General features: G+C 38.7%; 1 protein-coding gene across 10 annotated transcripts in view; it reads left to right on the top strand.

Annotated features, from left to right (window-relative positions):
* The window catches only part of LOC127876834 (glycine dehydrogenase (decarboxylating), mitochondrial-like), a 69,020-nt gene that overhangs the window by 32,411 nt on the left and 24,584 nt on the right, over positions 1 to 12,025 (top strand). For all 10 annotated transcript variants that reach the window (XR_008048096.1, XR_008048097.1, XM_052422314.1 and 7 more), the window contains 5 exons: positions 1,259 to 1,388; positions 3,305 to 3,380; positions 9,869 to 10,051; positions 10,593 to 10,852; positions 11,316 to 11,411. Coding sequence is in view for 8 of the 10 variants with exons in the window: in XM_052422314.1 (XP_052278274.1) it covers positions 1,259 to 1,388; positions 3,305 to 3,380; positions 9,869 to 10,051; positions 10,593 to 10,852; positions 11,316 to 11,411 (745 nt within the window). In the remaining 2 variants the exon portion in view is untranslated. The remainder of the gene's footprint in view (positions 1 to 1,258; positions 1,389 to 3,304; positions 3,381 to 9,868; positions 10,052 to 10,592; positions 10,853 to 11,315; positions 11,412 to 12,025) is intronic.

The following is a 12,025-nucleotide window of genomic DNA, read 5'->3' as shown; positions in this document are numbered from 1 at the left end:
CCCCCCCCCCCCCCCCCCCCCTACCCTTCCCCATTTTTTTTTATTTTTTGCTTTTTTTATTTTTGAAAGATTGTCTAATAAATGACCACACCCCACATTATACCCCCTCTCAACCCCCCTACCCCCCCCCCCCCAAAAAAAATTAATAAATGTTTTTTTCCTTTTTTTATTTTTGAAAGATCGTCTAATAAATTATTGAATATGAACAATTTCCCCATGATGGCTAACGTTATACTGTCAAGCACTCGAATAGAAGAGCGCGCTGTCCTCTGACAGCTCTTGTTAATCAGGTTTTCCGAAGAAAAAAACTGGTTATTAGATTGGCGAATGTCGGCTGTTGTGTTGGCGGGCGGGCGGAACAAGCTTGTCCGGGCCATAACTTTGTCGTTCATTGTGAGATTTTCACCATCATTGGACGGTGTGTCGCAAAAAAAAATACGTCAATATCTCCAAGGTCAAGGTCACACTTTGAGTTCAAAGGTCAAAAATGGCCATAAATGAGCTTGTCCGGGCCATAACTATGTTGTTCATTGTGAGATTTTAAAATCATTTTGCACATTTGTTCACCATTATTGGACAAGCTGTCATGCGAAAGAATTACGCCGATATCTCCAAGGTCAAGGTTGCCACGACTAAAAATAGATTGATTTTGAAATAAACAATGAACATTTTGAATTGTCTCCCTTTATCAGACTTTTTTTTAAAATTGAAAACCTGGATTTGTGACAATTTTGTCCCTTGTTAATGGGACATATTTGTTTATGGTTCACAAATGGTAACTAAATGTTTTATATTTGATAACACATGTGTAAGTCCCCTATAGGTATACCCTTATCTGGTCATATTTCTTATATTGCTTAATGCAGAATCGATTTCATGTTGAAATATTACAGGTTTTATACAGATACAAGGCAATATGTATGCAATGCACATTTTAAAGGGGTGTACATCCATCCTGGACTCCTTTATTCTGTGCAATGCTGTCAAAGCCTTTTTTCCTTTTCCCGCTCAGAAGCAAGGGAAACAATAGCTAAATTCAACCAGCATAAAACCAGAACAGCCTGCGAGTAACTTATAGTCTGTTCAGGTTTATGCTGTTTGCTGCTCATCAGTATCTTAAAGTTGGACATAAATCCTCTTAAACTGGAATTTAGTAAGATTTTAATAGATTTTCTCAGGGTAATGCAAATGTGTGAAAATGCGTATCTGTGTAGGAAAGTGTGTTTACTGACAGTGTGTGCTCTGTATGTGATGCTAGGTGTGTCTGATCCCCACCTCTGCCCATGGAACCAACCCAGCCAGTGCGCAGTTGTGTGGCATGAAGATACAAGGCATCGACGTGGACAAGAATGGAGCTGTTTGCATGAAACAACTCAAGGAAAATGTAGGTGCTTAATGAAATCTCAAAATGTAAGTTGTAGTGAAATATGCATGAAACAAATCCAGGAAAATATAGATGCATAATAAACACCTCCAAATGTGTATGCATGAAACAACTCCAGCAAAATGTGGGTCTAAAACAGACACTTCAAATAGTTAGTAATAAAAAACACCCCAAGGAATATTTAATTTACAGAAATCACTTTAAAGTCACATAAATACTCACAATCAACGAATATTTCGCAAAATAAAGTTAACCCATAAAAAAATCAGTGTTCCATATAGTAATTGCCAAAATTTCAACGCAGATGTGGTATGGTAACAATGATTTAAAGAGATGCAAACGCTTTTTTTTTTTTGTGTGTGCTACAATACATTTCATGTGAATTTCCGGCGACATTATCCAACATTTACGAGCGAACTTGGCTTCAGGCAGTGTGGAAGAATAGCGTATCCATGAGAATGGTGTGTTGCTTCCGAAGCTGCCCAAAGCCAATCTTGCTATAAAGAAAACTGATTTTTATGCCCCTGAAGGAGGGCATATAGTGATCGCACTGTCCGTGTGTCTGTCTGTCACACTTTGTGTTTATGTTTAAAAAAATGCTCATAACTTCTATGTCGCTTCAGATGTAACATTCATATTTGGTATGCATGTGTATATGAACAAGGCCTTTCCATGCGCACACAAATTTTGACCCCTTTGACCTTGACCTTGAACTTCCGTGTTTAGGTTTCGAAAAATGCGTTGAGGTTTCGAAAAATGCTCATAATTTCTATCAAAGCGTTTATCGGGCGCATATGTCATCTTATGGAGAAAGAGTTTGTTTATGTGTTGTTGTTTTTTTCAGAATTACTGTACGAAATATTGGTTGATTTTGAGTCTTTATGGGCTTTTAAGGATTATAAATTATAGTGTCCACTGCAAGAAATATGTAAGTGACATAGTAAACATCTTAAGGAAAATGTAAGGTATAGCTATCACCTGAAATAAATATATGTTATAGTTACCACATCAAGGAGAATATTAGTTATAGGGAACACCATATGGGAAATGTAAACAACTCAAGGACAAATTAACAGGAAAAAAAACTCACATAAAATATAAGTTACAATAAATATTTACTTGGAAAAACTCAAGGTAAGTGATGGTAAACACCTAAAGGAGAATGAATGTAAGTCATAATGAAAACCTTATAAAAAATGTATGTTTTAGTTCCTACCTCAATGAAGATTAAAGTTATTTTAAACACATCACTGACAATTTAAGTAATTCAGTAATTATACCCCCACAAACGAAGTTTAAGGGGGTATGTAGGAGTGAACTTGTCTGTCGGTCGGTCAGTCTGTCGGTCTGTCTGTCGGTCGGTATTAAGTGTCCGCACTCTAATTCAAGTAGTTTTCATCCGATCTTCACCAAACTTGGTCAGAAGTTGTATCTACATGATGTCTAGGCCAAGTTCGAGCATGGGCCTTGCCGGGTCAAAAACTAGGTCACGGGGTCACTTAGTGCGTTTTAAACATTCAGCATGTTGTCCGCTCTCTAATTCAAGTAGTTTACATCCGATCTTCACCAAACTTGGTCAGAAGTTTTATGGAGATGATCTTAAGGCCAAGTTAGAACATGGGCCTTTCTGGGTCAAAAACTAGGTCAAGGGGTCACTTAGTGCGTTTTAAAAATTGAGCATTGTGTCCGCTGTTTTTTGTGAAGACAACATGCAAAATATTATGTGTCAATGCGGCATGTGGGGGTATTCGTCACTTCTGTGACAAAGCTCTAGTTACCTTGTGCGTTTTCTTGCATGTTAAATTTTGCTGATTCTTTTAAGGATTAGTCTCATTTTTCAGCAAACCAATAAACTAAGCCAGAAGGTTGACATTTTTATAGCTACCTATCGATTATACATGTGGCTATTCTTGCAGGTAGAGAAACACAAAGATACCCTTGCCTGCCTGATGATCACATACCCTTCAACCTATGGTGTCTTTGACAGTACCATCAGGTAAGTCCGGCTGTAGTCACATTATGTTATTGCATTTAGACGTATATACTATTTTCATGAAATGTGCATAATGAATAGTGTAAAAGACGTAAAATATAATCTTGCAGGTAGTGAGTGTTATAAAATTATTCTTGTAAAAGTAACCATTTTTTATAACAAAAATGTATGTAAGTAATTATAGATTTTCCTTATGCGTATCAAGGAAATCTGGGAGGCAAATCTCTGCAAATCTGTTTTAATATCATAAATACATACCTGTTATCTCTAGCTAATCCCTGTCCAGGGAGTTAATTATCAGAACTTTAAGCGCTGGGAATCATCCACCTCTAATAAAGAAAACCAAGTCAGGTTATACATAGTACAATGTAACCTAACCAGAAATCAAGAACAACAACTCATCTTTCCTTTCCGGACAACCACGAGTGCACGCCTATTTTGGCTCAGGACTTTTTCGTTGTTTTAATCGTGTTTATTGTCGGAGTTTGAAGGATAAATTTTATTTATCTTTTCTGTATATTATTTGGTTTATTTTTAAGCTCATCTATTTTTTGAAAAAAAATTATGAGCTATTGTCATCACCTTGGCGTTGGCGTCCGGTTAAGTTTTGCGTTTAGGTCCACTTTTCTCAGAAAGTATCAATGCGATTGCATTCAAACTTGGTACACTGACTCATTATCATGAGGGGACTGGTGCAGGCAAAGTTTGATAACTCTGGCGTGCATTTTGACAGAATTATGTGCCCTTTTTATACTTAGAAAATTTTTAATTTTGGTTAAGTTTTGTGTATAGGTCCATTTTATTCCTTAAGTATCAAAGCTATTGCTTTCATACTTGCAACACTTACTAACTATCATAAGGGGACTGTGCAGGCAAAGTTATGTAACTCTGACTGGCATTTTGACAGAATTATGTGCCCTTTTTATACTTAGAAAATTGAAAATTTGGTAAAGTTTAGTGTTTAGGTCCACTTTATTCCTACAGTATCAAAGCTATTGCTTTCATACTTGCAACACTTATTAACTATCATAAGGGGACTGTGCAGGCAAAGTTATGTAACTCTGACTGGCATTTGGACGGAATTATGGGCCATTTATACTTAGAAAATTGAAAATTTGGTTAAGATGTGTGTTTTGGTCCACTTTACCCCTAAAGTATCATAGATATTGCTTTCATACTTGGAACACTCGCAAACTATCATAAGGGTACAGTTAAAGGACAAGTTGCATTACTCTGGTTGTCATTTTTACGGAATTATGGCCCTTTTTTGACTTAGTAACTTTGAATATATGGTTAAATTTTGTGTTTCGATCCACTTTACTTCTAAAGTATCAAGGCTATTGCTTTCAAACTTCAAATAATTTCATGCTATCATGAGGTTACTGTACCTGGCAAGTTGAATTTTACCTTGACCTTCGAATGACCTTGACTCTGAAGGTCAAATTATTAAATTTTGCTAAAATTTCCATAACTTCTTTATTTATGATTAGATTTGATTGATACTTTGACAAAACTACTCTTACCTGACATACCACAAAAGACTCCACCCAAACCATCCCCCGTGCCCCCCCGACTCCCCCCTTTTTTAAGATCATCTCACAAATGACCACCACACCCTGACACTATACCCCCCACCCCACCCCCACCCACCCCAAATTATTTTTTTTTAACGGTTAAAAAACACAGATATTTATTTTTATTATTTTATTTTTGAAATACCATCCAACCATCGCACCCAAGAATCCCCTCCCCTCCCCCACACCCCCCCCCCCAATTTTTTGTTTTCGCATTTTTGGAAGATAATGTAATAAATGTCCACACCCCCACACTATACCCCTCTTCACTCCACCCCTCCCTCCTTTGTGATTGAAATTGAGAGTCCCTTCACCTTTAAAAAGAAAATAGATGAGCGGTCTGCACCCGCAAGGCGGTGCTCTTGTTTATACTTTTTATTGCAGTTTTTGTTATAATTCTGCTTTTGCTGGGTATCTTTGTTTATAGTTCTCGTGTACATGAGCACGTGCACCACGAGGTTTTCGTTCCATTTCCTTCTATAGGTATTCCACGAGGACTTCGTGTCTTTTTCCTCAATAATAATTGAGGGCATTTGTACAGCGTTTGTTTATTTACATTGTGGTTTAAATTTAACAATTGGTTTTGTCTGTTGTAGGATTTTTCTGTTTCATTTATTTTCAGAAATGAACTTACAAAAGAGAGGTTCGTTTGGTCTCGTCAAGGCAAGGTGAGATTCTCACGACACTTTCCTGGCATGTACCGGTTGTACTCTGCTTTAAAATGTGCGGTGTGCGATTTATGGTCGTACGACACATGGAAACAAGCTGGTCGCCGTCGGACATCGATCAGCCGCAAACGCCACGAATCTTTAACGGACGTTGATGATCCGGTGACTTCACTGGTCACGGATGACCAGCTGACATTTCAGTCACCTGATATCTGGCACAATAATGGTGTTGTCTGTCTGTCGTCATCTGACTGTATGACTCCCACCATACATACCGACAACATTGATCGTGGACCTTAGGATCGATCAATGTCTGACCAAATGGCAGCCGCCATTCTACGGTCTTTGGCCAGTGACGTAACCGGTCATGATATGACCGGCCGGTCACTGGTCCGGTCATGATATGACCGGCTGGTCACCGGTCCGGTCACGATATGACCGGTCCGGTCATGACATGACTGTCCGGCCCGGTCATGAAAAACAGGCGGTAGAAAGGGTTCAAGATAATGGCTGCAGTCGGAGCTCACCTCCGAGTTCACGGGATTGTTTTTCTTCAGTATTTTGACGACTGGCCCTTACACCAGCTCGATCGTCATTTACTTCTGACCAACCTAAAATTCTCTTGGAATGAACTCCTCTCTTTAGGATTCCTTCTCAATGCAGACAAATCAGACCTCTTTCCATCTCAGGACTTCATTTTCGTGGGAATTAATTTCTTGACACACATCAATCGGGTCAGAGTGTCATGTCAACAAATATCAGACCTTCTGGTAAAGGTCAACTGGGTTTTGTCCCAATCTTATATAACAGCTCTGTGTGCAGTTGGGACGTCTATTCCTACGTCCTCTAAAGCATTATCTCTCAGCTTGTTGGAAATGGTCTCCGGGCAATCTGTTAAAACAGATTCCAATCCATCCTTCCCTAGTGTCTCATCTTCAGTGGTGGCTAGACGAGGAGACTCTCTTAGCAGGAGTACCACTTCTTCCTCAGCAACCGTCATTACATCTAATCACGGATGCGAGCAAGGAAGGATGGGGTGCTCACCTGGAACCTCTCAGTCTAATAGTTTAAGGGTTGTGGTCTCATCAGGAATCTCACCTTCATATCAACAATCTAGAAATGCGAGCAGTATTTCTAGCTGTATCTCATTTCCAGTCACATCTTCGAGACTCTTGTGTGATGGTGTCAACAGACAACACATCGGTGGTGGCTTACATCCAGGCACAGGGGGGAACACATTCTCAATCCCTGTATCTGGAAACCAGGAAATTACTTGTTTTTTTGCAAAACACTCAACATTTATATTCTGGCCAAATACATACCAGGTCGCCTCAACGCCCTTGCAGATGGGTTGTCTCGCAAACATCAGATTCTTCCATCAGAATGGACACTTCATCAAGAAGTGACCAACCAGATCTTTTTTCAAGTTCGGTTATCCCCTGGTCAATCTATTTGCAACCAGACACAACTACAGACTACGTCTGTATGTGAGTCCAGTTTATTATCCAGCAGCGTGGGCAATAGACGCGCTTTCGTTCGCTTGGGACCAACTGGAACCTTACGCCTATCCCCCACCCATTCTAATTCCCCAAATATTGGCGAAAATCAGGGTGAGCTCATGCCGGATACTCCTGATTGCCGCTTGGTGGCCCAAGAGATCTTGGTTCAATGATCTTCTCAGTCTCCTGTACGATTATCCCAGGAAACTTCCTCACAGGTCAGATCTTCTACTGTAAAACCATTAAATTTCATGTGGTATGAATCTTCGTGGAATTCGTTGGTCCACGGAACCACAAATTCAAGTACCAACGATTATTTATACATTTTTAATCTGAAATCGGTCATTTCCGAATGTCATTTCCGAATCTGAAATCGGTCATTTCCGAATGTCATTTCCGACATTTTCTTGTGTTGTCAGTTATCCGAGATATTTGTTTTTGTAATAGTTACTTCACTTCAGTAGGTCACATTACACTATATATATCAGTTTTTCTTTTTTTATTCTTCATCGTTTTTGTACGTTTTATTAAACATGGTAAATAAACATAATAAATAGCATTACCCATTGTGGAGAAAAATATTCTTCTTTTATGTGACGTCGTAAAATTAACAGTTTGCAGATTTATTATATATGTCAATATGCACAAATTATATTTAAAAGAGACAACGGTTTTCACACATGTATTTTGGGGACCTTATTACTAAAGTGTTAATAATATGGGACCATTTGCGCTGAGAAGTGCAAATATTGTCAAAACAACATCGATGGCAATTAGCGAGCAGGGACCCACAAGTGCGCCGCTTTATCGCTCTTATCGACAATTATCGGCAACACTTTAATGCTTCAGTGCACATTAACCTCAAGTCTTGCGGTCAACACAGATTAGCAGATTATGCTTCGTTATTACTCTGGTTGTTTTAATAAATGTTTAATTATTATGACGGTCAGTCTTCCCCGAATATTTGAAATCCACGAAATTACGTGTCAACGAATAAGTTGTTTTTCATTAAACCAGGAAATTTCATACCGACAAATTTCTATACGTTTACAGTATCTCAAAGCGGCAGACTACATGCGGATCCAGTAATGTTCCACTTACACGTCTGGCCGTTATCAGGCAATCTCTGCAGAAGAAACGTTTTTCTGTCAGGGCTTCAACCCTCGTTGCTTCTGCAGGGAGAAAATCCACCAGAGCAGTCTATGATGCTCGCTGGAAACTCTTCTCTAATTGGTGTATTTGAGGGTAAATTGATCCCTTCAAACCCTCTGCTAGACGCATAGAGGATTTTCTCATCTATCTTTTTGATGATAAGAAACTTTCTCTTAGCTCTATCAAAGGATACAGATCTATGATTTCGCATACATTGGCTTTTACTAAGTCATCACAAATCTGTGCTGATCCAGCGATTTCGGAACTGATTAGAGCTATGGAACTTAAATGTCCTGTATCTCGAACACTGGCTCCTAAATGGGATTTAACTTATGTGCTTGGTTCGCTTACTAAGGCTCCCTATGAACCTCTTGATCAGGCTTCTTTACAGTTCCTAACCTGGAAGACCGTTTTTCTTCTTACTATGGCTTCATCCAAACAGAGAAGTGAAATTCATGCTCTTTTTATAGGAGATAACCATCTTAGTTTTGATGCTATCAATGGATCTGTTACATTATTATGTCAGCCAGGATTTCTTGCTAAAAATCAACTTCCCTCTATGGCTTCCAAACCCTTCAAAGTTCCAAGTCTTTCTAGAACTTGTGGACATGAAGATGATGACAGACTCCTTTACCCGGTAAGGGCTTTGAAGTTCTACATTAAGAGAGTAAAGTTTATTCGAGGTTCTTGTAAAAGACTTTTCATTCCATTAAAAAGGGGGGGGGCAATCTGTCTGCCACTTCTATTTCCTGTTGGATAGCCTCGACAATTAAGAAGGCTTATTCTTCTCTTTCATCCAGTGATTTATCCCTGTTTAAGATAAGACCGCATGAATTAAGAGCTCTTTCGGCTTCGTGGGCTTATATTAATTATACCCCACTGTCTGAAGTGCTTCAAGCTGCTTTCTGGAGGAATCCTACCACCTTCTCCTTTTTTTATCTTCGTTCTCTTGAGTACCAACCAGACAATTTGTATATGTTGGGTCCTCTTGTTGTGGCTCAAACTGTAATTTCTTCTATGGCGTAAGTACTCTAGGCCATCCGAGAATTAAGTACTTACAATATGGTACTAACGAAGATAATCTGCGGACATGATCTACTATCTCTGGCTGAAAACCCTAAATATAGGTACAGCTGTGATGGGAAAAAATATGCGAACCTTCCCTCTGCAGCTGCAAAATCAGCTAGAGATAACAGGTATGTTTTTATGATATTAAAACAAATTTTTCAAGTAAAATTCCTTTTAATTATTAAATACTTACCTGTTATCGGTAAGTCCCACCTCCCACCCTGCTCATCGACATTTTATGTTTTTGTAAAGGAAAGATGAGTTGTTATTCTTGATTTACGGTTAGGTTACATTGTACTTTGTTTAACCTGACTTGGTTTTCTTTATTAGAGGTGGATTTTTCCCAGCGTTTAAAGTTTTCCGGATTATTAACTCCCTGGACAGGGATTAGCTAGAGATAACAGGTAAGTATTTAATAATTAAAATGAATTTTACTTTAAAAATTTGTGTCAAGGAAAGCCATGATGTTATTCTCCAATTTTATGTATTTCACAGAATTCTGTGATTGGACACTGCTTTATATATTCCAGGGAAATCTGTGATATGATCCACCACTTTGGTGGCCAGGTGTATATGGATGGTGCCAACATGAATGCCCAGGTGGGAATCTGTCGCCCAGGGGACTTCGGGGCGGACGTGTCTCATCTCAATCTCCACAAGACGTTCTGTATACCTCACGGTGGTGGGGGTCCAGGCATGGGACCCATTGGAGTGTAAGTTGCGTGGTGTAAGATTCATGACTTTTTGTAAAACCCTCTTAGGGAAAGCTCCATATAGCTGTCACATTGGTCAAGTGTGTGTGCTGCATTCAAGCTTGTCATCAATGTAACTGTTTATTTCATTGCGCAATTTTAAAGTATCTTAACCACTAATGGCATCAAAGGTGAACTTTACATTGAAAGATCAATGGTGAATTATTTGCATGTGTGGTTTGTCCAGATTATGACTTCATCATTCATATTATGAAATTTAAATAAACTTACCATATATTACCATGGAGAGGAGATGGGGTTTTCCATGTAACACAAGTCTCTCCTCCTATAAGGTCAGGTTCTTCAGCATGTCAAAGGTCAAAGCAGTGTCTACAAGATGGTCTATTAATCAATTAGGAAATTACAAACTAGTCATAGGAAAATATACACATTTCATTTAAAACATAATGTCAGTTGTAAAATGACAAAAACAACATAGTCACCCATTTTACCATAGTCTTTACCATTGTTGTAACAATAAAAAGCTTAATTACAATTGCAGTAAAGCTCATTTGGCCCCCTACCTCCCAAGTCACCCAGTAATCCAACCCTATGGTATGGAAAGTCCAGATTCGAAGTCCTTTGGCGTGATATCAGCGTCCCCCTACGGCTCCAGTGCAATCCTGCCCATCTCATGGTCATACATCAAGATGATGGGGCCTGCCGGCCTCAGGCAGGCCTCGGAGATGGCCATTCTTAACGCCAACTACATGAGTCGAAGGCTTGATGGGTACTACAAAACACTCTACAAGAATGATCATGGTATAAAGATATTATTTGATTTTATGAACTCAATAGTTGATTTAATGAACATGGTATTAACACTTCTGTTCACTTAATTAACAAGGTTGAAACGGTCAAATGTTTTAAAACCGTTGATCGTACAAGCATGGAATAGAAAGAAGAATTTTCCTGAGGGTCCATTCTGATACTTAACGATAATGCACTGTAAAGCCCATGCTATGGTTACATGTTTCATTGTTGCAATATTGTTAATGATATAAAAATGTAAAAGCTTATATTATGATGTGGTCAAATTATTTTTTTCCCTGGACACGTCTTCCTTTTTTCTCTTCATTTGTGTCAATTTATGATTAAACATATTAGCATTTTACACATTGTATGTAAAATTTGGTGTATAAATGTTAAAAGAAGTCAAAAATTTGGTGTATAAACGTTAAAAGAAGTCCTGTCTTGCTCAAACTTGTATTTTGTTTATTTTCAGGTTTTGTTGCCCACGAGTTTATAATTGATTGCAGAGAGTTTAAGAAGACAGCGAATGTTGAGGTTGTGGACATTGCTAAGAGACTTCAGGACTATGGTAGGGTTTTGACCAGGTTTTCAACAAATTTTAAAATCCTGGTTATTAGATTTTGGTGTGGTGGGCTGGCTCCATGAAATAGGTGGTTTGTGGTCAATAACTTGTTTTGCATGGACTAATCTTGCTGGAACTATGGATTTAGCAAGTTTCTTTGGCTTATTTTTGGAATGCTCGTGTAGATGCCTTATTTGGTAAATGTCTCATTAATATTTCTATATAAGTAGGTAGTTTCATGTGTTTTCGTCCCCTACTGGTTTCACTGGCGGAGGGGACTTATGTCTGTCTGTCAGTCAGTCACACTTTTCTGGATCCTGCGATAGCTTTAAAAGTTCTTCATATTTTTTTATGAACCTTGAAACATGGATAGATGGCAATATGGACATTATGCACGTCATTTCGTTTTGTTCCGTGTAAAAAATTATGGTTGCTATGGCAACAGAAAGACTAGAAATATTGGTGAAAATGGCTAAAATTTTCTGGATCCTGCGAAAACTTATTTTTATGGCCCCCTTCGAAGAAGAGGGGGTATATTGCTTTGCTCATGTCGGTCTGTCGGTCCGTCCACCAGGTGGTTGTCAGATGATAACTCAAGAACGCTTGGGCCTAGGATCATG

Source organism: Dreissena polymorpha, chromosome 4, assembly GCF_020536995.1.
Source record: "Dreissena polymorpha isolate Duluth1 chromosome 4, UMN_Dpol_1.0, whole genome shotgun sequence".
Taxonomy (NCBI): Eukaryota; Metazoa; Mollusca; class Bivalvia; order Myida; family Dreissenidae; genus Dreissena; species Dreissena polymorpha.
This window is presented reverse-complemented; position numbering and strand designations above follow the sequence as displayed.